The sequence below is a fragment of the Chroicocephalus ridibundus genome, chromosome 2, assembly GCF_963924245.1.
Source record: "Chroicocephalus ridibundus chromosome 2, bChrRid1.1, whole genome shotgun sequence".
Classification (NCBI taxonomy): domain Eukaryota; kingdom Metazoa; phylum Chordata; class Aves; order Charadriiformes; family Laridae; genus Chroicocephalus; species Chroicocephalus ridibundus.
This window is the reverse complement of record NC_086285.1, coordinates 71,635,329-71,662,149: the sequence shown is the minus strand read 5'-3', so window position 1 is coordinate 71,662,149 and position 26,821 is coordinate 71,635,329. Positions and strand designations below refer to the sequence as shown.

At 40.2% G+C, this 26,821-nt stretch overlaps 1 protein-coding gene across 4 annotated transcripts in view; it reads right to left on the bottom strand.

The window, feature by feature from the left end:
* Nucleotides 1–1,770: 1,770 nt before the first annotated feature.
* The window catches only part of KIF13A (kinesin family member 13A), a 118,675-nt gene continuing 93,624 nt past the window's right edge, over nucleotides 1,771–26,821 (bottom strand). For 2 of the 4 annotated variants that reach the window (XM_063325832.1, XM_063325833.1), the window contains 20 exons: nucleotides 26,451–26,600; nucleotides 25,763–25,927; nucleotides 24,960–25,133; nucleotides 24,267–24,418; nucleotides 24,015–24,147; nucleotides 23,752–23,898; nucleotides 22,720–22,758; nucleotides 21,296–21,395; nucleotides 21,078–21,204; nucleotides 20,016–20,071; nucleotides 18,834–18,958; nucleotides 17,636–17,812; nucleotides 16,309–16,401; nucleotides 14,567–14,719; nucleotides 14,104–14,181; nucleotides 13,551–13,598; nucleotides 12,997–13,108; nucleotides 11,860–12,011; nucleotides 3,667–4,771; nucleotides 1,771–2,765 (listed from right to left, as the gene is read on the bottom strand). In XM_063325832.1, coding sequence (XP_063181902.1) covers nucleotides 2,479–2,765; nucleotides 3,667–4,771; nucleotides 11,860–12,011; nucleotides 12,997–13,108; nucleotides 13,551–13,598; nucleotides 14,104–14,181; nucleotides 14,567–14,719; nucleotides 16,309–16,401; nucleotides 17,636–17,812; nucleotides 18,834–18,958; nucleotides 20,016–20,071; nucleotides 21,078–21,204; nucleotides 21,296–21,395; nucleotides 22,720–22,758; nucleotides 23,752–23,898; nucleotides 24,015–24,147; nucleotides 24,267–24,418; nucleotides 24,960–25,133; nucleotides 25,763–25,927; nucleotides 26,451–26,600 — 3,573 coding nt within the window. In that variant the 3' untranslated portion in view covers nucleotides 1,771–2,478. Of the gene's footprint in view, nucleotides 2,766–3,666; nucleotides 4,772–11,203; nucleotides 11,309–11,859; nucleotides 12,012–12,996; nucleotides 13,109–13,550; nucleotides 13,599–14,103; nucleotides 14,182–14,566; nucleotides 14,720–16,308; nucleotides 16,402–17,635; nucleotides 17,813–18,833; nucleotides 18,959–20,015; nucleotides 20,072–21,077; nucleotides 21,205–21,295; nucleotides 21,396–22,719; nucleotides 22,759–23,751; nucleotides 23,899–24,014; nucleotides 24,148–24,266; nucleotides 24,419–24,959; nucleotides 25,134–25,762; nucleotides 25,928–26,450; nucleotides 26,601–26,821 lie in introns of all 4 variants that reach the window. The other 2 variants (XM_063325835.1, XM_063325834.1) reach the window with 2 other exon arrangements.

Here is a 26,821-nt window from a genome sequence, read left to right as displayed (position 1 = left end):
CCGTTACAAAGTTCAACACAGCAAACTACTAGTCTAACATTACTAATGGAAAACCTGCTTCTGTGTTTAGGTACCAGAATTTGAGGAGCACATCAACTAAAATGCTTGCATTTCCACATTACCTCATCACGCTCATGAGACAATTTGCTCCTGACTTTAAATTAACCCAGGGCAGGGCATGTTAACATGTGAGGTTTGCGAAAGTACAGGTCTTTCAGTAATAACAGAAGTCAAGACGGCACAGGTTATGCAAAGTGTGTAGAGCACAAAACCAGGTTGGCTTGTTTAGGTTCCTCCAGCATGTCTAGATTGTAGACCCTAAGTTCAGCTGATGCTAACCTGGTGTAAATACTGAATCTTTGCCATAAGAAAATGGCCACATCAGTTTCAAAATTGTTTGCGGTGGCCTCGGACAAATACGTTTATGCAAATGCGCGTGGATACACAGACATATGCGTGCGTATAATCTGCATAATGGTTTTTAGAAAAAAGTGACATCTAAAATTAACTTGAAGACTGTGGTGTTGGGTGTAGGTACCTGGCAGTGTGCTAGAGTCATTTGTGCCTGATAAAATACTTCTGCATAAAGCATGTTTTTCTATTATAGTAATCTCTTCCAGCAGCAGTATCATCAATGCAGCGAGAGCAACTCTAGGTGGACACCAGAACTACGAAATGTTCTGCGAAGATATTAACTTCGCCAAAATCAATTAACAGGCAAGAATGCTGTCTCAGAGGAGCCAAAAGCTACGTCAAGGGCAAGTACAGTGAACTTCGCACCCCTGGCTCGTGCTTCCCCCCCAGCGCATTTCCCTCCCAGCTGCCAACTGTGTTGTACTCAGCTGCTGAGGCATTTGCATATTTAGCAATGAATCCGCCTTGTCTCTCTTCCAGGAACTTGACCCGTCTCCCCTTGACCCACAGAACACCATTCTCTCTGGCAGGAGCTCCCCAGCTCCGCTCCCCCTCCTGCGAAGGACGGGGAAAGCAGCGGGGGGGAAGGTGTATCCACAGGGGCTGCTCTTCTCCTCTTCACGCTGCATGAAACGGGTGAATACCATCCAGTCTTCCACTCCAATCGTATTTTCCTTCAGTATTTTTACAAAGTACTTTGCGTCTGTGCACCGTCAGCTAGAAACAGCTTACTATTTGACCACGAAATCTAGTTGTTGTACCAAATACAAGCAAAACGGTTGTGGTGTTTTTTGTTTTTTTTTTTAAATCCCAAGTAAACAGTCTGTATTCTAACACACAATAGGTCTGTACCAATTAAATACAGTATGGCAGTATATAAATTACAGTTCTTTACAGTAAATAGTAAAATACGAGAGTCCGCTCACTGTACACAACAATCAAAGAAAGAACAGCAGCTTTTCAGTAAGGTCCCAGGTATCGCAATCATTCACTTGCTAGGAAACAAAGAAGAACAGATACAGCAGGCCATTCACTTCACTCATTTTTTACCGTGTTACTTTACAAATGTCCAGAACGCTTGTACAGGCATCTACAGTATCTACACATGGAACAACCTTCTTCGGAATTCATGAGCACCAGACACAAATCCCTCCATCATTCCCGTTATTAAAATAAACTTTACAGATTAAAATTACTCTAGCAGGTTCTATTTCATCTTGATAATAACCAGCAAGTAACAAGTGCAAAGTTTGCAGTCACGATCCATTTACTGCTTCTTTGTTTCCCCATCTCCCCCCGGCAACACCCAAAAAACCCAACACCCTCCCCCCCCCCCCCCCCCAAAAAAAAAAACCGTTGTCCTCTCACACCCTTGCAGTAATACTGGTTCTGCAGTCAAACTGCCCGGCTGGCTTCTGTTAACCTACGAACGGCCAGACATATAGCTTCAGGCATTGTTAGTCATTTCAATCTAACGCCAAGTCAGCACAGTGGCAGGCCTCTAGGAAGACAAAATATACGAAGCAGTTGGATATTTCAGTGTGCTTAAACACGGAACATAAGGCTGCACGGTGCCCAGTGACTAAAAGAAACATGGCACCAAGTTATCAGTTAAAACATTTACAATAGAAAGATATAAACAGCAAATGTGTCAGTTGAAAACAAGTTCTTTGGTAATTAAGAACAGCAAACCGTAGCTCTTTTTTTTTTTTTCCAAATACGGATTTACATCCTGTTTTTTCCCACAATAAAATATTTTTTGTTGTTTAAAATATATCTCCCAAGTTGTTGCGTAGCAAATAGTCCAGTACCTCAGTTATCTACAGATCAGCTTTAACTGTATTTTAGTGTGCAGCCATATCTGCTCACTGGCAGACAAACTATAGATACACATTCATATATATATATAATATATATATTATTTATAAAAAATTAGAGAATTAAGTCAAGGACTCTAGAGAATACACATTCCGTATGGACAGATTAAAATGTTCAATAGCTTCAAAAAATCCATATAAGTTTTCTACACAGTGATGCGTGTAGTAAGTGCAAAAATACTGCAGTTTAGTTAATCCAAGATTTCCTGTTTTCCTGTTTCCTAGAAAAAGCAGAAGCTGCTGCATCTCCTGAATGGCAGAGGACTTCTCCTTCTGCTTTAGGGGTGGATGATGAGCCTTGAAGCACGGAACTTTTCCGTTTCTCCGGAGCAGAAGATGCCTGAGACCGTGAAGTGCTGCTCCATTTCCTTGCGGAAGCTGGTGCTTTGCTGAGGCGCCCAGGACGAACAAAGACACCGTGTCGTGGTTTGCAGTGGAAGTACTCTCTGCCTTTTACAGTTCCGTCGTGCTTCCCTTCAATGAAAAGAAACGCACAGAATTAATTGTTGGTACTTCCATCAGCACATACAATCATAGTGTTGAAGTGGCTTCAACAATCTTTGGCTACCCCTCAAATGGTCAATGTAACGCCGAGTGGTGAAGCCAGATGCGTACCATACACTAGGGAGAACAAAACCTGGAAAGGGAGGACTTGAATTGTGACCAAAATGGTGATTTCCTAAAAATATTACTTTGTTAACTAACAGTTTAAAAAGGCAAACATTTGTTCGCTTTACAAACTAAGCTATCCTCAAAACCAATTGCTTACAAAGCTTAAAACTGAAACACCAAGGATATTTCTAGTTTTTTAAAAGATCTGAAACGTTTCTGTAGGAGTCTTTTAACACTAGCAGAGCACTGACTTCTGATCCCACCGAATTCAAGTTAAAGAAAACCCAAAAACCTGTGCTCTGTAATTAAGCTTCCCTAAGTGGAAAAAGAATAATCTCTGAAAGCTACAGAGAGCAAACCTATTTGACAAGTGATGTCTATCGTTAGTACTGCCCACGAACCTGCACGTTGATTAAAAAAAAACAAACAAAAAACCACAAAAAAAAAAAAAAAAAACCAAACCAAAACCTGCCAAATTTCAGGCTTTGCTTTTCTGACCTATAAAAATAGATGGGTACCAACGGGAACTACCACAACATGCAAAAACATTATTCTGCATAGAGCTAGAAGAACAGGGTTTAAGACAGTTAAAAATTAATTAAAGCATCCCTATAAGCAGAAAGCCTGGAACTGGGTGTACCAGATACCAAGCTTACATGAAGTTGGAGGTACTTCCCAGGACTGAACAGCGTATGATTGTGGTGCGACTTTAAAAATAGATCACGCTAGCTGCATCGATAACCCAGAGCAGATTTAGCCTTACCCAGCTGAACATTTAGTTCAACTCCAACCCAGATTCCAGCCGAAAAATCCACCGTTCCAACGTATCGCACTGTGCCCATCTTATTACTTCCAACACAGACTTGTTCACCCACGGCCACCCAGCTAGGCAAGACGTGGGCTTGATCTGCGGAAGCACCTTCTTCACAATCGGAACCATCCAAGTGGTCCTTCCCAATAAAATCGTCTATGGAAGTACCAGGGTAAGTCTCACGGTCTGCAGTCTCTTTTAGCAGTACAGAACAAAAAGGGCTTTCCACGGCGTCCGCAAGCCGGTCGCCCGCTGCTGCTGCAGGGCTCAGCCGGCCCACACACGTGCTCTGCTCCTTGCCAGCACCTCGGGGTAACTCCGAGGCGCTCACTCCGTTAGAGGACACGAGGGAACACGACTGCGGAGCTGTCGAATGGTCAAAGTCCTTTCCGTCTTCGACGCCCATGAACTCTGTAAAGGAGTGATCTTCCAGAATGTCCGTCGTGTGCTCAACTGTTGCTTCACGCGCTGAAAATTCAATTGTACGACAGGTATTTTTGCCATCCGAGGAACTTAAAGCCGAAAGTGATCCAGCTCCGGGTAACTGCTGAGAGTCTCTGTCAGTGGCATCGAGGGACAGTGGTACTTGTTCCATTAAGGCACTGTTTTCTTTCAGTGGTAACACAGGTAACTTTTCTCTTGCTAACTCCTTTTCTGACTCTTGACACTCCTTGTTCGAAGAAGATCTTAAATCATGTGCAAGAGATGACCCTGAGGAATCATTAGAGTCCAGCTCCTTCGTGTGACTGGCTAGCTGGTCTGTGCTATCACTACAGGGAACAAGCATGTCAGACAGAGTGGCGTTAGAGGCACTGTGGGAGAAGTAGCCACTAGTAATACTGCTAGTGGTGGGGCTGCGGGATACCTCTTTCTCAAGAACACGTGAACTCATAAAGTCTGATTTGGAAGAAAACCATTCCCTGTTCTCCAGGCTAGCATTGTAAACACTGAAGTCAGCAAACTCCTCCGGTACGTAAGGCCGGAAATTTTGAAAACTTTGTGGACTTATCAGCTTCTTATTAATGGCCTCCAACTCACTGTCTTCCTCCTCGGAGTCCTGCAAAAGAAGAGAGGGTTGCATGGGATTAGGAACCTACAAGAGTAAAGTTTTCAAAATAAACTAATCTTCCTTGATTTTTTTTTCCTTTCTGAACATTGAGAAATATATAACTTTAATATTCTTTAATTGAAGAATGGAAGACACCTCTGAAAAGACCTGCTGGGAACGTATCCTGGCTACACTGAGCTACTTAATTTTTAGAAAATAAAGATAAATTCTGTATAGTTCAGAAAATATAAAGCAATTAAAGTTTGGCATAAGGAAAGCTCACAACATGAAAAGTCCACCTTGTCAGGATGCCCCAGAGCCTGGTCTCCTCCAGGCTGAGCACTCCTGGCTTTCCAAGCCTCTCCTCAGACGTCAGACGCTCCAAGCCATTAATCACCTTTTGTAACCCTGCACTGGACTCACTTCAGTAATTCCTTATCTTTCTTGTGCTGGGGAGCCCAGAACCAGACACAATACTCCAGCTATGGCCTCACTAGCACTGAGTAAAGAGCAAGTATCACCTCCTTCAACATGCTGGCAATGTCCAGTATACTGTTGGTCTTCTCTGCCACAAGGTTGCGTTGCTGGCTCATGGCCAGCTCGTTGTCCAGAAGGACCCCAAGGTACTTCTAGGCAAAGCTGCTCTCCAGACAGTCAGCCCCCAAAATATATTGGTGCCTGGTGTTATTCCTCACCAGATGCAAGACTTTGCATTTCCCCTTGTTGAACTTCATGAGATTCCTCTCTGCCCTGTTCTCCAACTTGTTGAGGTCCCTCTGAAGAGTAGCACAACCCTCTGGAGTATCAGCTGCTTCTCCCAGTCTCGTATCATCTGCGAGCTTGCTGAGGGTGCACTCTGTCCAATCACCCAGGCCATTAATGAAGGCATTGAACAGTACTGGTCCCAGTACTGAGGCCTGGAGTATACCGCTTGTTACCGGCCTCCAACAAGACTTCGCACCTCTGATCACAACCCTCTGGGCCCAGTCGTTCAACCAGTTTTGAATCCACTTCACTGTCCACCTATCTAACCTGTACTTTGTCAGCCCATCTGTAATAATGTTACAGGAGACAGTGTCAAAGGCTTTACTAAAGTCAAGGTAGACAACATCCTCTCCTCTCTCCTCATCCACCAAGCTAGTCACCTTATTGTAGAAGGCATCTGGGGTTGGTCAAGCATGATTTCCCCTTTGTGAATCCATGCTGACTACTCCCAGTCACCTCCTTGTCCTTCATGGGTTTGGAAATGCTTTCAAGGAGGATTTTCTCCATCACCTTCACAGAGACAGAAGCGAGGCTGACAGTCTGTAGTTAGATGAATCTTTCTTTTTTGTCCTTCTTGAAGACAAGAGTGATATTTGCTCTTTTCCAGTCTTCAGGTACCTCTCTCCCAATTGCTATGATATTCAAAGATAACTGAGAGTAGCCTTGCAATAACATCAGCCAGCTCCCTCAGCACTCATGCGTATGTTTACTTGAACAAACACGCAGTTTGTTTAAATGCTCCCCAACCTGGTGGTCCTCTACCAAGGGTAAGTCGTCTTTGTTCCACGCTTTCACATAGGTCTCAGGGGCTTGTGTTCCTGAAGCTAGTTTTACAGATAAAGACTGACGTAAAGAAGGCATTGAGTATGTTGGCCTTCTCTAAGCCATTTCTGACCAGTTCCCCTGCCCCAATCAGCAGCGCAATTAACTAAAACATCTCTGTAGGTATATATTAGGAAGCACATGCTTATGTGACAAGATCCTTCTCCTAACCTGGAGGTAGGGTTTCTTTTCCAGTTTTTGTTTGTTTGATTTTTAAAAAAACAGAACTGTAAAGATGGTCAAAATGACTTCTTCACTTTTCTTTTATCCTGCATTTTTTGAAGTGATCGCTACTTGCTATGGACCTTATCTATAACAAGGTCTCATTTTCATTCCCACCATGTTCAAGCTCATCGCAGATATAATTCAGTGATATTACCCATGCAGAATGGCCTCTTCAGCTGAATCAAGATTTCCAATCAATATTAAAGTTTTGTTGGAAGAGTAATCAGTATCTGAAGAAGATACCTCTGCTTGTCTAAGTATATCTAAAAAATCCAACCAGGTTTCAGATTATTAATATTTGATCAAGTAAAGGCTTGGCATCCTTTGCTTACTAGTTTTTACAGGTTTGCTTCAGAGCTTATTTCTCATACAGAATTTGGATGAAGGCTTCACTTTGCCATTATTTATTTCTCTGCAGACGAGTGACAGTGCCAGGAAATGTCACATAAGACTATTAAAAATTATTTATATTATTGAAAAATCTTGTTCTTTACATCTGAAATCTCCAGGTAGTCCCTTTAGAAGTAAACGACAAAATTCATATCCACTTTATTGAGACTATGAATACCATTCCAAGCCTTCCAAACTAAAACATTATGCAAAGCATCTTTTTTGCATACTGGAGTGTACCTGTTGCTCATCTCTGAGGGACCTTTTCTCAATTATTCTTCTTACTCCTTCCCTTTCACCCTTATTACTTATGCCAAAATAAGTTTTGCTCTATGCAGAACCTTGTAGTTTGTTGCTTTTAAAATATTACAAACTGTAGTGTTTATCAAATACAGTGGGTTTAAGATATTACACAAACTCCAAACCGATAAACATTTCATGAAGGAAGTATTTCTAGTCGATACTTGCTAAACATCCACTTGAAAGGAAAAGGCATTTTTATAAGAGTTCTTTGTTTCTCCTTCAAATCCTGCAAGATTCCTCATTTGACTGAAAAAAAAAGTAATCTTAGTACACACAGGGTCCCTGTTCAGAATCGGGCTGGATAACAGGCACTGTAACTGAGAAATGGCTCTACAGACACACAGACACTGGTGACTCGATTAGGAAAAGTCAAACAAGTAACCGCATTGCCAGTCATGCGCCATTTCAGGGTTATCTATCATTGTAGATACAAAAGCTAAGGTACAGAGAAGCAGTCTTATTGCTAGACTGTGGGTTGTGAACAATGCTGCAAACAGGTGACGAGACATCACCTTGTGACAGACAAAAGGTGCCCCTTGTGCCCTTGTGGGGACAAAAAACATTTCCTTTCAAAGCTCTCCTCTTGAGCTCCCCAATGGAAACAAAGCAATTTCAGGCTTCTTCAAATTCCTGTGGATGTAAGATGTGGGGGGAAAAAAAGAGGGAAGCTGCCTTGTACTGCTCAGGCTATTGGCAGAAATGAAGATAAAATCCTTGAAAAATTGGTAAAGAAACTGCAGCCACTTCCCTGGGAAGTAACAGAAGGACTATAATGAAAAACAGATTTAAGAATTGATAACAGTGAGAATGTGCCAGCAAGAACTAAGGACACAGACTATACATCAAGATTTTGCAATAACAGAAGCAGAGAAAGCAAGAACACAGAGCACAGAATCACGGAACAACAGGGAAGGGACCTCTGGAGATCATCTAGTCCAACCCCCCTGCCAGAGCAGGGTCACCTAGAGCAGGTTGCACAGGAACGCGTCCAGGCGGGTTTGGAATGTCTCCAGAGAAGGAGACTCCACCACCTCCCTGGGCAGCCTGTTCCAGTGCTCCCTCAAAGTAAAGAAGTTCCTCCTCATGTTTAGATGGAACTTCCTGTGCTCAAGTTTGTGCCTGTTACCTCTTGTCCTGTCACTGGGCACCACTGAAAAGAGCCTGGCCCCATCCTCCTGGCACCCAGCCTTTAAGGATTTATAAGCATTGATAAGATCCTCCCCTCAGTTGTCTTTTTTCCAGACTAAAAAGACCAAAGTCCCTCAGACCTTCTTCATAGGAGAGATGTCCCATTCCCCTAATCATCTTTGTAGCCCTTCCTAAAGGGCAGATTCCCTAAACCTGCTTTGTAACAAACATACTGTGTAGTTAAGAGTATACAAGTTTTCAAATCCCCAAATTATACCTCTCAAGATGCTAGTTCCTATTTTACTAATTTAAAAATCAGTAATACTTATTTAGTGGTTGCCCCACTGGTGCTTCAATTTTCATCGCCCACTAGGGGGACTTGCTCTTAGCCAAACCCCCCTTAGACATGTTAATTATGGGCAGTATTCAAATACACTCAATATGAAAACATTTCACCTGACCTTAACATATTCCACTGTACTTGCCTGTTATATAGAACATGCCCTTATGTCATGCTGTTTTGAAACAGTCACAATATTAAACGCATGTGGAAATACTGCCTGAAATTTTATGTTGAATACTCTATTTCAGGCCAATTGAATAAAAATATCTTTTGCTAACTGCTGGTTGTTTTTTTTCTTCCTTTGACAGATGTGTTTTGAATACTCAAGAAAAGTTAAGAACAGACCCCAGAGAAACATAAGAGGTCAAATATCATTCTTAGGCCTACTTAGATGCAGAACATTAATCTAGTTAATATTAGGAGCTTCCTGTGTGTTTAGTCACTTTACTTCTATGGCATTTTATACGTGCTGTAAGATGCAAGTGAGCATCACACCTGAAGCGACACCAATCATCCAGTGATTAACTAGGAGTATGAGGCTCTGTACCTTCAAGTGATCATTAACAGTATTGATTAACAATGTGAAAACTTTACTTTGAATCAAATACAGAGGAGCAGACAGCTGAAGTTTCACATGGAGCCATAACCCGTGACTCTGCCCCAGTATAACCCCTGAACTCATTCTGAGAGCACTATTGATCCAAAAGTGTGAAATACATACTCCAGCCCAGTTAAAACATAGACTTGCTCCAGCTCGGAAAAAACGAGGGGTAGCCTGGGAAGCCTACATCTTACAGAGGCTTCCTTCCTAAAGTGATAAAAACTCCCAGAAGCCACCATTTGATAAACCCAGCGCCGTAAGCTGTCAGGGCTACACAAAGCAGCCGTCTCAACCTCCTCCCCAGCAGTGGCTGCTAGTTCTTGCCTGCCTCCCAAGCGTCAAGTGTCTATAAGGTGATCAGACAGGGCAATAGATCCAAACGAAATATAACTCCGTGGTAGCATAGCTATCAGCTGGATAGACCAGTTCCCTTGATCTGACTTACTGTGCGCAATTGAACAAAAAGCTACGTTGATGCAAAGGAGAAGTCAATGCAAGGGCAGCAGCAAGCAGCTGACAACTGAAAGCGCAGCTCTTTCCAGGGCCCTGTTGGCTACAGCAGGTTTACAGTGTTCAGTGAATTAGTTCCATTCTAATGGGAAAAGCCTGGTACAGGATGTTGCCCTTTTCCATCTCTGAAAGCTTCTGTTTATCTTTGGAAAGCAGCACAGGCAAATGCCTGGGTTAATTCAGGGCATGCATGGGGTGGGACCCTGTTTTTACTCAAGGGATTAAAACTTCCACAAAGTTGCTATGGAAAATTTGGTAACAATTTAGTTTCCAGGGGATGTTTTTCAACCCACTAGAAGATTTTGTCTTCCAAACAACTTCAAGCTATTTGTATCAGTGAGTCAGTGTGAGTCAGCATGTCAGCTAACTTATGGAAAACTAACATGATTGAGAATAAAACAGCTGCTACCCAAAACCAGCAGCCAAGCTTCAAATGCATACACCAGAACACTCAGGATACTTTGGTATAACAACCTACAAAATAGCATTAGAAATCCAGAACAGACTTTTTAATAGCTTAGCTATATGGTAGGAATGAAAATAACTGCTGAATAGGAAGAATCCACCACTAGCACTTTGTTGTAAAAGAGGTCTATAATATAATAATTACAAGAAACAGTTTGAAGATTCTGAATTTTAAATCTAAAGCTCTGATTAAAGCAAGTATTTACAGCCATGTTCCACAGCCCAAAAACTGAATCCATCATACAGCGGAAATGAGGATACACTTTTTGTTGAAGCAGCAGTGAGAAAAAGATTTGGCAGGTGAAGATTAAAATGAAAGCCCTCCACCTCAATTCACCACCTGAATTATGATGAAGACAGGCTGCAGGTTAATTAAGAGCGGCAATTTGATTTTAGTCATATTACTTCCACATCAGGCAATGAGAAGCTTTTTATAGTGTACCGACACCTAAATGCACGGTTACTTACACCAAAGGGGATCATTCCATTTACTCTGGGGTATAGTCACAAAATCTGGGTAACATACAAGGTATATTAGAGTGACAACAACACGGTTCACTAAACCACCCTTTACCTGATCATTTGTGCCCTGTAAAAACTGAAGCCTCCCCTCTCCCGCCCACCCCAGAAGACAAATCACATATGAACGTTAAAAAAACCCCACAAACAAACGCCAAAACAAAACAAAATGCAAAACCCCAATTGAGTTAGTTCCAATGACAGCGTTTGCAAGCCAGGAAGGCAACTGTTCATTATAAGCATTAATCACAAGCGGTTATTTCCACATTACACCTTTTTTCTGCTGCAGTAGCGTGAGTGCCTTAAGCCCACCACCAACGGCCCTAAGCCCACCACCAGGCCTCGTAACGGGAACTGCTCCAAAACTTACAATCTTTTCCTTAGGTAGGCTACTGCTTTCTACAGGCATGCTGCTGGCATTGCTTCCCGAGGGCACAACGCCGCCAGCGCAATGCACCTGAGATGAAGGCATGCTCTGCAAAGGTTAAGACACACAACACATCACACAAACCACAACTCTGACCACAGCGCTAAACACGTGCAAGTTAGAAAGGCGTTAAGACACGATGAAAGCGAAACGCCCATGCTGGCCACACATACTTCAAAATTCAAGTTAATAGGTAGAGAAACTCATGCGCTTCTCCCAGTAGAGTTTTAGGTTGAGGAATAAAGGTCAGGATTTAAACCACCCTAGATCACTGTTTCACAGAATTATGTTTTATCTATGAAAAAACACACCAACATCTTGCTGGAGAAAAAAAAATACGCAGGTTACTGTTAGTTTAAAATAGAACAGAAGTACCCTGTAAAGGAGAATACTTACCAAGAAGTGAAAAAAAAACCCCAGTGTTTCAGGTAAAAAACAAACACCAAAACCCCACCGCGTACAAAGAACAACCTGATTAATTTTACTAGAGAATTAGAAAATTCTATTGCAACATATGCATGCTGCAAGTGATCTGCCAAGTACTCGAAATCACTCGATCTCCTTTAAAAAAAAAACAACAGGTGGTTTCCAAAGATTACCTCTTGACTAAGCAGAGGTCGGCTTTCAAGTGGGGTCTTCCTTTTATGTTCCTCTTTCACTGGCATTAAGGGCTTGAAAAACTTTGGTGGCTGAGGAGAAAATGCTTTAAAAGGGCTGGCCATTAAAGCATGGGAATTCTCTGCTACAACACCTGGGTGAAAAAGAAAAATACTGTATTACAGTGCTTCGTATCTTGAATGCAAGAGCATAATTGAAAATAACTGAAGGTTAAGCCATGCATTTGGCAAGTTGCTGACTACAGAAGAACGTCAATATTTTAGTATCCAACCACCAGCCAAGCATGAGATAATGCAGAGCTCAGTGAAGGGAGATTACGCCCCTCAGAGAAGCCTGGAAACAGAGGAAAAGCAGAGAATAGCAGTGTCTGCCCCCTCCATTCTGAGGCTCCAATATTTTCTCCTTTTCTCAGTCATAAAAAGAGTGGGATGTGTCCTTGAAACTGGAACTGAGAGCTTTCTGCTTCCTGTGCCTCCCCTGACCTCTGCCCACAACACTGCAACTCTGCCCTGGAACCAAACCAGGAATGCTGCACCACCAGGATGATAAAAAAAAAGGAAATTATAGACAAGGAAACAATGAATAAACTCTCAGCCCCACTTTATTGCAGCCACAGCTCTACCTGTATTGCCTGATCAAGAAGAGTGTGTTACAATTTGACCTGAAGAAAATAAGGCACCTGTGACACACCGACATGGCAGAGCAAATATCCAAGTCATGTAAAGAACCTGCAAAAGGACCCTTCCCACTTCAACAAAAGCATTTTCATTTTCAAATTCATAAAATAACAGCTGCTCCTTTTTGTTTGGTTGGTTGGTTTTTGCTTTGGGTTTTGTTTGTTTGTTTTTTTCTTTCCTTCTACTGTTTTGATTCACATTTAGCTTGTTTTTCTGCCTTCCTCTTAAGTTTTTTGGACAACCCCAACTTCCCATCCTTTCCTGGACATCTTCGTGAATTTCTCCCTTTCTCCCCTACTTCCAGATTATGTTTAGCTGCTAAAGCAAGAAGCTGGATGATGCATTTAGTAGAAGAGCGGCACTGAGAATTTAATTTTTAGTTCAACGCAGTAATTAAAAACCCACAAACACTGTCATTACGGATATACTTTAAAGTCTCACCACTGCCATCTTTGCTTTTGCGAGGTGACTCCCTGGGTAAAGTACCATAGCATGATACATCTTGGTAACTGGAAGAACAGTCAGATATATCTAGGTGACTTTCAGACCAACCCTAAGAAACAAAAATACACAAATATGCATGCTGATACAGGCAAACATGGAAAAATTAACAGGTAAACTCAAAGGTAGGGGTTTTTTTTAATAAAAAACAAAAAACCAAGGAATGTCAAGTTATTGACTTAAGACAATTTTCTATCTCACACAAATGGACTGTTTAGAAGCTAATTAGTTTTTCAGTGAAGTATATTAAGTTTTGCCATAACTTCCCCCTTCTTAAATATCAGTTTCCACAATTCTAATATGAAGAGCAGAGAAGGACAAGAAGGTTTAATTCGAAATATGTAATTAGTGCAGCATTTTGAAGATATAATATATAAAGACACCATTAAAAAAACCTGTTTTCCTATTTTTTATTCTCAAATACATCTTGCTTCAAAGAGGGAGGAAAAAAAAATATCTAAGAACGTGTGCTGTTTGTTGTCACATTTACATACCTTATCATCTTCATCACAGGCAGAAAGATCTAGTCGGCTACAGGACACCTACAGAACACCAACAGGCAGAATGACAAAATGCCTACCTTTTGTTTCTGAAATGCGTCTTCAGGAACTACTGTGATCATTTAAGTACTAGCAACTTTTCTGTTACCTTTTCAGCTAACATTAGTTAAAAGGACAGCTATGTTTGTGCTGCATGAGTGGGTGACAGGAGAACACATAAAATGCACAGAAAATGGAAAGTATCCCTTACGCAATGAAAAAATATAAAGGGACTTTAAAGTAAAAGTAATCTGGATCAGGGCAGTTGTCATCCTAAACCTCTTCCAAAACAAATATCCTTATAAAGGGAGAAGAGTTTCAAACAACCCTCCCACTCCCCTGTCAACTTTGTTATCTCTTAGGATGGACAGTGGTGGGGAGCGGCTCTGAGCGACTGGTTAGTCCTACCTCAGAATAACCATTAGCGCATCACATTGCGCAAGCATTACAACAGCACACAAACAGCACCCCATTAGTATTAAGTAACCCGAGGATAAAGGGTCCTTACATTGTGGACATTCGGAGTGCTGATGCTTCTGCGGATGTTTCTCGCTTTGGTGGAGAGTGCCTCTTTGACTGTGACTGCCTGTGCAAAAAAAGAACACAGTAAGAACGATGCCATGGTCTCCTCAGGAGAAATGATCAAGCAGGATAGACACTTCTTTCAAGCAGGGCTTGCATTTACAAATCTTAATTCGCACACATAACCAATAAAATTTGTTTCTGAAACGCATTCTTTGGCCTTTGCCTGTTCGGGTTCTGCATACTACACCCTTGCCAGCTATAGTTACTAGACCCACTGCTATTGGAATTCTGTATTTCACAGATGTAACTCAGCCTTACATTTACCCATCCAATGTTCTCTAAAAATAACCCAAAATAAAAAACAACCAACACTTAATATTTTTAAAAGTTCAATCATCCCTACTTGAATTCCAGTTCAGAAGGTGCAAGAAGTGCCTTTTCCTTGCCTGTCTCAGTCGTTCAAGGCTCAAAATGTTCTCCACTTGCAGCACACCACGCGTGTATTTTTCAATGTACGTTTCACCATCCGACGTGCCCTCATTCTCACTCCTTGCGGCCATCAGTGCTAAGGTCTCACGATCCTCAATTTCTTCTGTAGCCTAAATGACAAGTTACACTATTGAAGTTTTTAAGAATTAAAGCCTATTGCTTTTAATGTATTAATTCACTTTTGTAGACCATCTCAATCCAGGAATTAATTTGAACCAATAATCCTCAATTCAGTCAGTAATCCTAATCCTAATCAATGATTCAGAACTTTTCAACAGAGATGCAAATAATGCTGAACTAAGAAGAGGTCGTGCTTGGGAGAAGTTTTGCACATTTTCTGTAGTCAATGTACTTCTAGAAAAAATGCATATGTAACCTGAAATCACATACATTAAGGATTAACTAATGACCACTTCCTAGGCAAGTAAATGCAACTTCCTTCCCAAATCTTAGATACTCTGTGTGATTTCCCTAGAGTTTAAATTTCAAGTACTACTACACAGAAGTGACAATTACACAGTGAGAAGGCTATTCACATTTGTCCAGATTTTTTTACCTTTAAGATAAATTTTATAGCAGATTTACAATTTGTACAAGCTTTTTCTATAAAAAGCAATTTATATTCCTGCTTTCACTGACCTGAACACCCCTCTGAATACCCTCAATATTCTCTCTGTAGACACTAACATGCTTTTAAAAATAGCTCTACTACAAGAACTGTCAAACACAGTAGAAGAGAAAATAAAATCCCTAGTTTTCAGCTGTTTGAAGAAAAACATGATCTCACCACTGAACTTCAGGATATACACTCACTTTGGCAAGCTGCCTCCTCTTAGCAAAGCAGGACATTTACTTCCCAATCAGTATCACCCACTGCAGCTGGTCATCCTATTCCTTTCAGTGAATTTACTACAGCAGTATGGAACCTCATGAAGTTCAACAAGACCAAGCGCAGGGTCCTGCACATGGGTCAGGGCAATTGCAAGCACAAATACAGGCTGGGTGGAGAATGGAGAGCAGCCCTGAGGAGAAGGACTTGGGGGTGTTGGCTGATGAGCAGCTCAACACGACCCAGCAATGTGCGCTTGCAGGCCAGAAAGCCAACCACATCCTGGGCTGCATCAAAAGAAGCGTGGCCAGCACAGCAAGGGAGGTGATTCTCCCCCTCTATTCTGCTCTGAGACCCCACCTGGAGCATTGCATCCAGCTCTGGAGCCCCCCAACACAAGAAGGACATGCACCTGTTGGAGCGGGTCCAGAGGAGGGCCACAAAGATGATCAAAGGGCTGGAGCATCTCCTGTATAAGGACAGGCTGAGAGAGTTGGGGTTGTTCAGCCTGGAGAAGAAAAGGCTCTGGGGAAACCTTATAGCGGCCTTCCAGTACTTAAAGGGGGCCTACAGGAAAGACGGGGAGGGACTCTTTATCAGAGAGTGTAGCAATGGGACGAGGGGTAAAGGTTTTAAATTGAAAGAGGGTCGATTTAGATTGGATATTAGGAAGAAATTCTTCACTGTGAGGGCGGTGAGACACTGGAACAGGTTGCCCAGGGAAGCTGTGGATGCCCCATCCCTGGAAGTGTTCAAGGCCAGGCTGGATGGGGCTTTGAGCAGCCTGGTCTAGTGGGAGGTGGATTGGAACTAGGTGATCTTTAATGTCCCTTCCAACCCAAACCAATCTATAATGCTATGATAATTTACCTTTGGTATATTGGATACTATTTCATAGGTCACTCCGCAGGCATAATATATATTTTTCAAGGATATCCTCCTTTTCAAGCTCTGGGTAAAACTCTAGAAACAAAGCAATTTTCAATTATTGTTTTGACAATGATTATTTATGACATTCTAAGAAAGAAAAGGTTTTAATGCAAAAATTTATTTTACCACAAAAGCACATTTTCAGGATGGTAATTTTCTTTTTAGCATTGATGAACCTTTAAGTGCTCTTTACAGCCCTGCACTCAGTAAACAATGCTACTAAGTTCAATCAGTAAAATTTTTCTCCCATTTTACACTGATGCTCTATCCTCATGTAATAACTCGTAACTGAGAAACTATGGCTGTAAGAAGTCCCTAATATACAGATACCATCATTTCTCATTTTGTTGGCCACCTGTTCAAACAGGTAGAAAATTCCTTCTGCAATACGAAGCACAAATCTGCTTTCAATCCATAACTGAAATCGTAACCAGAGGTTCCACTGTTGTAATCATGAGCTTAGCATGCTTCATTACCAGGTTAGTTAGCCCTTACATCACTAACTGTAAACATAGCTTTCACCTAGTAAGGCATTTTAGACGAACAAAACTAGCAAAGGACAATACAACAAGTAAAAAAAGGCATGGAATTCAGCTGCTTAGTAAGTTGCTTAGTAGTACAATAGCCATTTTGTGCTCCCCCCGCACTGCAAAATCTGAAGCAATTCTGAAATATGCTCTTGGTCTCAATTGCTTGGAAAACAGAAAGGGACATAATTTCAGAGCACATCTCATTGTCTAAACCCATGAAGCAGCAGAGCAAGGGGAACAACAACCACTCGTGTAGCCAAAGCAAATGCCCTATCACAGATCATCATGTAAACGTAGATAAAGAATATATACATTTGGGTAGTGGTGGGAAACAAGCCTAGTTTGTAATTAACAGACAAAGTAGCGAAGAAAAAAAAGATATATTGTGTTTACACTGAACATTTGAAGGCGCCAAAGATGTTTTCAGGAATAGAGTGGCTGCAGTGACCCTAGATAACATTTCAAGTTGTATAGACAAGAAGGTAAACTCCGTTTTTGTTCCGAAAGTAGCACCTGTTACACTCTGAACACAATCAGGTTAAAAAATCGACAGTTCAAAGGGATTTACCAGAAGTGCACAGCTTCACTGCAACCTATAATAATCGATTTTTCATTTGTCTTTCATAAGAACTGGACGGACCAAACTTACACAAAACGAAGCAAGCAGCTACGAAAACACTTTCCTAAAATTAAGGATATCAAACGAAGTTAATAATAATAACATATTAAGTTCCTACCTGCTTGTTATAAATATTGGCTGCAATCCTTTTGCGTAATACCAGTTCCATTGCAGCAGGATGGCTGAGCTGCACAGTAGTCTTCACTATCAAGTAAATTCTCTCATTTTGAGGAGTTACCCTATTCAGGTGCACTGAATCATGGACAGAAGAGTCCCAAGCAGCAGTGGCTGAAACCTATGCAGACAAGCAAAATGGAGGAAGAAAAAGGGAAATCAAAAACTCAATTACTCTAAGAAAAGGTATAATTTGCAGTGACTTAACGTGAAGTAAAGCAATTCTTTAACGAAAGAAAAACAAGCGTCATTGAACAAAATGGCATCGAACCTCCTTTTCATAGTGAGGAATTTATCAGAAGCAGCATAAAAGAGGTGTTAAAATATTGGGGAACGCAACTGTGAGCACAATCCCTGCATCGTGCAAACGCCACATCAGAAGGAAGTCTTCAGAAAGAAGAGGCAGAGAGGAAAGCAGAAGCAAGACTGAAGGAAGGAATACAAATCCTACTGCAACTGTATTAAAAGTTTATCAAATTAAAGGGCAAGTCTTCTATCTGTATTGGATTAGGTTATAAAGGCCTATAAAAAATAAACATGCTCCCATCCTGCAGAACATCTTTTTCCTTCCCCCTGCCTTCTCCCCAACTTCAGCATCCCATTTCTTCTGGAAATGGTCTCCTAAGCAATGGCCTGAGTTGGCACAGAAGGCGGAAGAAATGAGTTAAGAAATTTCAAAATGGATTCAGAACCATCCATTTCCAAAAATTCCCAAACTTTATATTTAAAAAAGTAATTGTGTACTACAAAGGAAAAAGTTTTATTTAAACATTCTGCTTTGCCTAGCATGCACAATAAATGAAGTAGTTTTCTCTGAAGAATCAAGAGCCTGCAAGAGGAATGATGAAGCAGTGAGGAAAGAAGAAGGGGTTTTGAGTCAGGCAGATGAATTACCCTTCTACCAAGAAAAGCTAAGATTTGTCACACTTGAATTAAGGCAAAAGGGCTAGCAAGTCATTATCCTCTTAAATTTTTAAACAAATAGGCCAGAAAATAAAGGCAACACTAGATATAGATGGTACTTCTAAGACAAAAATATAGTAATAGTAGTTATTAAATATACACAAGTAGAAAATAAAACATTTGAAGAAAGTGTTAACATAAGCTGCAGTTGTCAAGAAGGAGGCTTGCTAACAATTTACCTCATCATCACTGTGTTTTATGATCGGCAGATAAAAGAATGGACTCCCATGCTCCTTTGGTAGTATTGAGTTAACTCCTGATGCATGGGGGCCTATAAGTTGTTCATTGGCACTGAGGTCATCAGCTAATGAAACAAATGTGCAAAGAATGAAATAGTTTTATACCAAAGGATATTAATATATAGAGGCAAAGTTGTAATACAAAGCTGTAATAAAGTCCTACCCATATTTCATGACACTTTTAATCCTGATTAATCTTATTACCATGCAATATATTGAAGACAATTTCAGCATACAAAAGAAGGGAAGTAAAACTAGGCTAAGATTCAGCCTGAACACATTCTCATGTAACCTAAACAGAATTCAAAACTGTTTCTAGTTATTCATAACATAAACTTACCCAGACAGAAAATTTCTGATTTATCCACCTGTCAGCCTAACCAGTTTATCTCTTAGTTAAATCACTTCTGATGTATCAGGGAATCTTGAAATTGAGAAAAGCAGTTCTAGCTACACTAGACTTTTAGCTGAACAAAAAAAAAAAAAGTTGCGCAATGATCCATCAATCTGTTTAAATATCCTGTTTGATCTTCTGTCTGCTAATCTCTGCTGATAATGAAAAAAACAAAAAAAAATTTCTTGTGAGCATAAAGGAAAGAATGTATATCGATTTCCAACAGTGGCTTCTAAAGCAGGTATTAATATGTTGCCTATATAAACATCTCTAGTAGCCCACTGACGTACTGGATGTGACAAGGCCTGTGGATCCTCCCCTGCTTTATGTCCAAGTTTATACTTACAGACTTGTTTCCTAAACAGTCCTTGAAGGTGGTGCTAACTCTAGTCTCTTGTTGCTCACTGTGTATCTGTGTCCTAAGAATATACAATAATCTTCTCACATGTAAAGCTAAATACCTTTAAAGGGAGATTTAGATTCTCTAACAAAACACCCATTGTAGTCCTAATGCACTCTTCATTAAATTAGCTGTTTAAACCTCTACAGATTGTTCTAACATACAGAATCAGAAGAAAAATAATTTTACAAGCCGTATCAGACAGTGCCATTGCCAGGACTTGTTCCGATTTCTTAGACATTTCAGATGCATTCGTTCATCAATTTATTCATCCAAACTAATTTCTACACCCCCTCACCAGGTTTCTTAATCTGCTATTACAACATACCATTCAAATCAAGGAAGAGAACAGGTATATGTGTTTCCATTCCTGCAGGTGGAATCCTGAAACAAAACAAACTACTGTCAATAAGGAAGGCAAATACATACCTAAGATAATCTGGGCAAACAGATCTCCAAGATTCTTATTAACTGTAACCAATGACTAAACCTGTCAACATTCTGATGGCCAATTTGAGTGCTTATGTTGCACAGACAATGTTTTGTTTATTTACGTGTGCAGCTAAATGTAATGCTTTACCAAAACTTAATTCACACCACACAGCACATTTCAGTTGTTGTGAGGATGGTAAGTTTTAAACATCTTCTTGTGTTTCTTATAAAGTTGTAGTCATCTCATACATAAAGGTTAGCAACCTTTCAAACAACTGGATATGTAACTACTGACAAGGCATTAGCCTTTACATCAATAAATACACTTTTCTCTGCATGACCACAGCACGTTTCAGGTGGATACGGGGGGGGAAAAAAGAGGGGAAGGAAATAGCATCACTATATCATTCACCTGAGGAAGAAGAGATATTAGGTATTATCAGAGATACCAGTGTACACTTGATCAGAGCCATATTGTCCACATATTCCCAATTCTAACATGTTGCATTTCTCATTTTTGCACGTCAGTTCCAATGATCTTCATTAAAATACAAATGTAAGTGAAATTAAATGAGGAACGAGAACACTTCCTTTAAAAAAAAATCGTAAGTTCTTCCCTCCCCATTCCTTATCAATGAAATTATCATGTGTTCTACCATTCACTTTTGAACCACTTCTTTACTGAAAGGAGTCAAGCTACAGGATAACTCTCAGAATTTTGAAGAAGTGTAAAATGCTATGTTAAATTCAAAGCTTTCAAGATCTGAAAATTACCTATCTCAAAGCTACTTTATGCAGTGTGTTAACTAAGCAAACGTTTCTTACATTTGAACCAGTACCTGACCTTCTAGCCTTCTACCAACTAAGTGTAATTGGTAGCATTACAGGAAAATGTAGAAAGTTCTAAAACATTCTCAGATTTTTACCTTGTAATGTGCAATGGTTTTACTGAACGTACCAATTTGCGGGGGCACCGGGAATTCCACTGCCTGGTGCTGGAACAAATACTGCATTCCTCTCTTCTGTCAGCCCTACCCACTGTTCAACCAGCCGGGCTTCCCGTTCTATATCATCCTCAGATTTTTCTACAGTGAGAGAGATCAATGTTACATATGAGATACATTTTTCATGGTATAGGGAATAAAGTACTTATGACAGGGACTTCAAGCTTCAGACCTTGTTTATTGCTGATCTTTTGAATCTGCTCATCCAAGTACTCTCTGCGTTTTATCAATGCATCAGACCATCTTTCTCGTACACAGTTTAAATCTTCTTCCTAATATGGAAAGAGAAAACAAAGTTATAAGGCTATGTGGCTAAGATTAAAGGGCAGTGACTTTTGTGATAATTTCATCAGAATTGATATTAAACAGCTTGCATGATGCAGAAAACCTTTTTTCCCCCGATTGACATGCACACTGATTAAGTCCCTCATCACCCATGAATGGAAGCTTATTTGCTTTCAAGTCTGAAATTCCAACAGGAGGAAAAGAAAACGTGACTGCCTCAGTTACTGATCAGAATGATATACCATAAGGCTAATTACTCGCAGAAGTGGCAATCACACTTTGCAACAGCATATGGAATAGGAAAAACAGGTATCATCAGTGGATCATAAGTTCTCCTGAAGATTAGACAGGTCAGTATGCCCTCAAACCTGCACAAAATTCCATTGCTAGCAGCTGCTATCAGTGCAATTAGGAGATTTTTCATGCAAACAAAACCCGTCATGCAATCATGCTTTGTGGTATCACAGAAAATTTGGTTCGTTCTTCTCTGTGATAAGTCAGGAAGCGCATAAACAGCCCGCAAGAAGTTAGTACCTAACTGGTATCTTTGAGATTGCTGTAAAACCTAATACATTATCTTAAGGGATGTCAGCATTCTCACCTAACTGGTTTTACATCTGTAAAGCTGCCTACTAGAAATAAGACTTCCATGTAGAGATCTGTAATGCATTTTATTTTTTTAGGCATTTCCTCTTTTGCCCTTTGTCGCCTTTTAAATGATTCTTGTATTATGCTTTCAAAACTCTGACTGTCTTGTATTTACTTATCACACAAAAAGCCAGGCTCAAGGTTTGTTTCTGCAGAGATAAAAAAATTGCTTCACTGAAGCTTCTGTATTCCCCACGCTCGCATCCTCCCCTCTCTCTCCCACTAGCATTTCAGAACACCGCACAATTTAAAAGGTTACGATGTTTTCCTTAGAAAACAAACAAAAACCTCCATGCTATATAATTTGGTTTGGAAAGATGCCTGCAACTGCAGGTGCTTGTTCTTTTCCCTATGATATTCACTGGAAACTGTTTTCATTCTAAATTAAAGCTTCTAGGCTTTTATACACATAGCAATTCCTGTAGCCAGTTAGGAGAGCTGACTGCTGAGTACTAGAGAAGAGAGCACACTGCAAGAGGATAAAGTCACAAGGTAAACTGAAATAGCAATGTTTCATAGCCCAGGTAGCCTCTTAAATGCACAGCATATATATATTTCAAAGCCACTTTTGCTTGCTCCAGTATGCTTGTTCATTTGAAAGTTGCTGGCTATTAGCATTAGCTGTGCCCCATGCCAGAGGATTGACAGCAACAGCAGCAATACCTGGTAACTATCCATATCACCACCATCATCCTCCTCCTTCTGGTAGGAGAAAATAAATTTTGTAAAACACAAAAGAACATGCATTTCTCTCAATAGAAACTCACACAAATACCCCAAAACACAAATACAAACATTTCTGCCACAAACAAACTTGTAAAATGTTAAAATTACAACATTCAAATAACCAAAGTCTTATTAACAGGTAGAAACAGATCTTTTTTTTCATTACAGACTAGAGCATGTCATCCATGATTTGTGTATTAGTGAATATATTTATTAAAAAAAATTATCATAGAATACAGTGCCAGAAAAAGGACTGAGCAAGCCTGTCACCCATCTCCGTGTTTTACAGTTTCATCTGTATTTAAGGCAATAATTACTTGTGGTTCTGAATGCAACGCTTCTGACAAAAGGCACCTCGCTTCCCTGGGTGGCCCATTCCATTTATTCTTCGCCATCACTGTTGAAAGCATGTTTTATTTTCCAACATGAATTTGTCCAGTATTGGTTTGAAGCCATTTATACTTCTTAAAAACTTTTTCTCCTAAATCAAATAGCCCTTTCACATTCAGTGATGGCTATTTCTGATTCTGATGAAGTAACAGTCCCGTCCTTTTTGAAAAGATAAACAGTATTTTCACTATAAGACATTTTCTCTGTTAATTTTCTTTTTTTTTCTTCCCCTCAACTTTCACCATCCTTGCAAGGGAGGGAAACTAATGGAGCTAGGAATCTACTATTAATCACCTCTACACGTAAAGGTAAAAACAATTTCCATATTGCTCCTGTTTTGTGTATACTCAAACACCATACTTGTCTCTTTATCAGTTATACAGTAAGTTATAAGCAAAAAAAGCAGATTTAGCACCATATGCTCACATCATACATATTAGCATCGAACACATGCAAAACTGCAAAATTACAATATCACGTCTAAGGTCCCTTATGGAACTATGTTGGGCTGGCTCTAAAACAGCAGAACAAACCCAAAAAACCTGTATAAACCAACACATGAAAAAACAGCTGTCTTACCTGGTAGCTGTCCAAGCCCCTTTGCAGTTTGGTTGACCTGGCAGTCACACCACCTACAGAGACTGAAAGAATCGCTTCTACCATGAGAGGCAACGTTCCCGAATGTTGTACGGGTTTCACTGTCACCTGAACTCTGCGGGAATGACCCTGAACAGGTAATTTGAGAGAACAAAAGAAAGACAGAGAGAAAATCAGAGAGAAACTAAGAATAAAATTAAGTATCAATTTAAGCACAAATAAGAAGACAGGGAAAAGATACGTACCTGCCTAAGCTGGAAAATCCCCCCTGTGTTCACATCTTTTGCCTGATGGAGTTCAACTGCAGTATATTCTCCCATCTCATTCAATTCTTGTATGGAAATCCACATTTCTATTCTTCGAGTTACTTCATTCCACCTAAAAAGACATCCCCACAAAAACCAATGGTTGCCTCACTAAACTATATTTTGTGCACCACAAGTATGAGAAAGACTCTGGAAAGCTGATGGAAGCATTCACGTGTAATTTATTTGTACCTGTCTCTCAATGTCCTAGTTTTAGCATGAAGAGAATCAACTTCCCAAACAGAGCTGCCATTGCCAGTACATCTGTGACCCCACACCTCAATAGCAAGAGCTCCTTCTGAAATGAACTCCAAAAACTCCTCTGTGACATTCACCACGTAGTCCTGGCAATGAGAAAAACAAATCACATCCAATCACATGACATAATTGTACCTCCTCAACTAGTTTTTATGACACACCAAACAACTACCTACCTGCATGATAAAACCACAGTTTGGATCATAAAGCTCAACTCTGGTCAAGAAAGTTGTGAAACATATCATCTCAGCAATTCCTGCTTCTGCATACCGCATTTCATGCTTTGAAACTTTCCATAAGAACAATGTCACAGCTCAAATGATCTTTAAGTTACTGAGCGTACCAAACAAGCATATAAGATGTCATTATATAAACTATAGTTTCCCCCATGCTTCATAGATGACATCTGAACTTAACAGTCTAATTAAAAGATTTTTTTCATTTTACTGCATTTTGAAGACGTGATGAAGTGAAATAATATGGCATGTTAAAGTACAGTTAGAAGTTATTAGTTAAATGACTTGATTCCTTCCTCCTTCCCCCAGCGAAACAAGGCTCAAATTCTAAAAAGCTTATCTCAAACATACCATCCTCCCTGTAACACTACTTCATAATAAAAATAGTTACCTTACAGTGAGAGAAGGTCACTGTAAAGTGAGCATCCTTGCTCTGAGGTGAAGGCACATCTGGATCTACCACTGGTGCCACCACTGTTGACTCACATTGATCCCAAAATGTATATTGACAAAAGACAAAGTTGGAGAGATTAGGTGGCAGTCCGGTTGCTTCTTTTATTTTTACCTGAGGAGACAAAACAGATGTTCTCATGAATACGATTTGTTTCTTCTTCAATTGTAAATTGTTCAAAAACTAACTATTTAAACCAAAAGTACCAACAGCCAAGAAGAACTTTTTAAAGGACACTTCCAATTGCTTTCTAAGGATGTCTCTATTTAGGAAATCTGTATTTTGCATATAGAGACATCCAGACGCAAGGAAAGCAGTTACACGCATTTAAGTAGCCCACCCACGTACATGTTTTCTTTGCGGAAGCTGGTAAGTTCAAGTGGAGAATGAAGCACTTCATGACAGAAGAAATGAAATCCAGACTCCACTCATAGATCCCACAGTAGATGATCAAACAAACCATAGGAGATGGTTACACGGACAAACTATTTCCCCTTCTGTGTCTGCCAAGGACAGTCCTTGTAACATCAGTATTTATGATGTAGACCTGCATATACTAGAAACTCATGTGAATTAATTCAGCCACTGGCAACCACCACCAGTGAGACTGGCCTACACCGAAATGGAACAGAAGAAGCCTCTCTTTAGAGAATTTTAAGCAAGCAATAGCCTACACAGTGTATTACTTCACATCAGACCAACTACATAGTTCTGAAACTGTTAACTTCATCACATGTTCTCACCCTGCAGGAGAGCTTTTTTGCTCTATGAATAATTTCTCCATTGTTATCCATGACTTCCAGACTCCCGCTCTCACTGGAGTTCTCAGATGAGTCATCTCCTTCTACTACGCGTTCTGGGACAGACCCAGTGACTCGCATAACTTCAACGTGCAACCGTCCTGCAACCTAAGGCAAGACAAATACCATGAACCCGTGCACAAGGGACTTAAGAACATTAAGATGGTAAATCTAACTCTAGGTGTGCAGAAGCAGAACTGAACAGCTCTCAACCACCAAACAAAAAGCAACAATGTCAAAAAAAAAAAAGAGAAAAAAGGAACAGAAAAATAACTATATGTATGCAGAACTTTCTAATTCACACACAACAGAAAACGCATAGAGTGTCATGACTGTACATCAGAACCTTAATATGCTGGGTTTTTGCTCAGTTACCTACATCGACACTATGAATTTTATTCTACTATTTTACTAGTTGAGCAATTGTAAACAATTAAACAGAAAACATACATAGCAATTTGCAAAACACTTATTCACTGGGAAACAAGACATTAAACATTGTTTGCTTGTTAAAAAAAAATAAAATAAAAAAAAAAAAATCGGTGTACGTTGGGCACAAAGCCATGTTACCCCCCGCAGGTACGTATGGGCGCGCAGGTGTGCCCAGCCCGCTGTACGTCTTTGGCTTTACCTCCCCCTGCTGACTGATGATGGGCACAGCGTACTGCAGCTTCACGTCATAGAAAAGGCACTCCAAAAACACATTGGCGACACCAATTAAGTTGTGATTCTCTTGCGCTTCGTAAAAAGGATCACCTCTTTTGCCAATCAGCTTCCTTATCTGTTTTAAAGGTCGTAAAAGTCATATAAAAAAAACTGTAAGCGTGGGAACACAAGATCAAATAACAACATAGTATAAGATCACGGCACAATAATTAAGTCACTACCAATCTTTTCTGTTCCTTCCTGTTACACAAGTAGAAAAGGTACTATGAACATATCACAAATCTGAAATGAAATCTTTGAGATGAGACATTATACAATCCTCTCTTTAGTATGGGA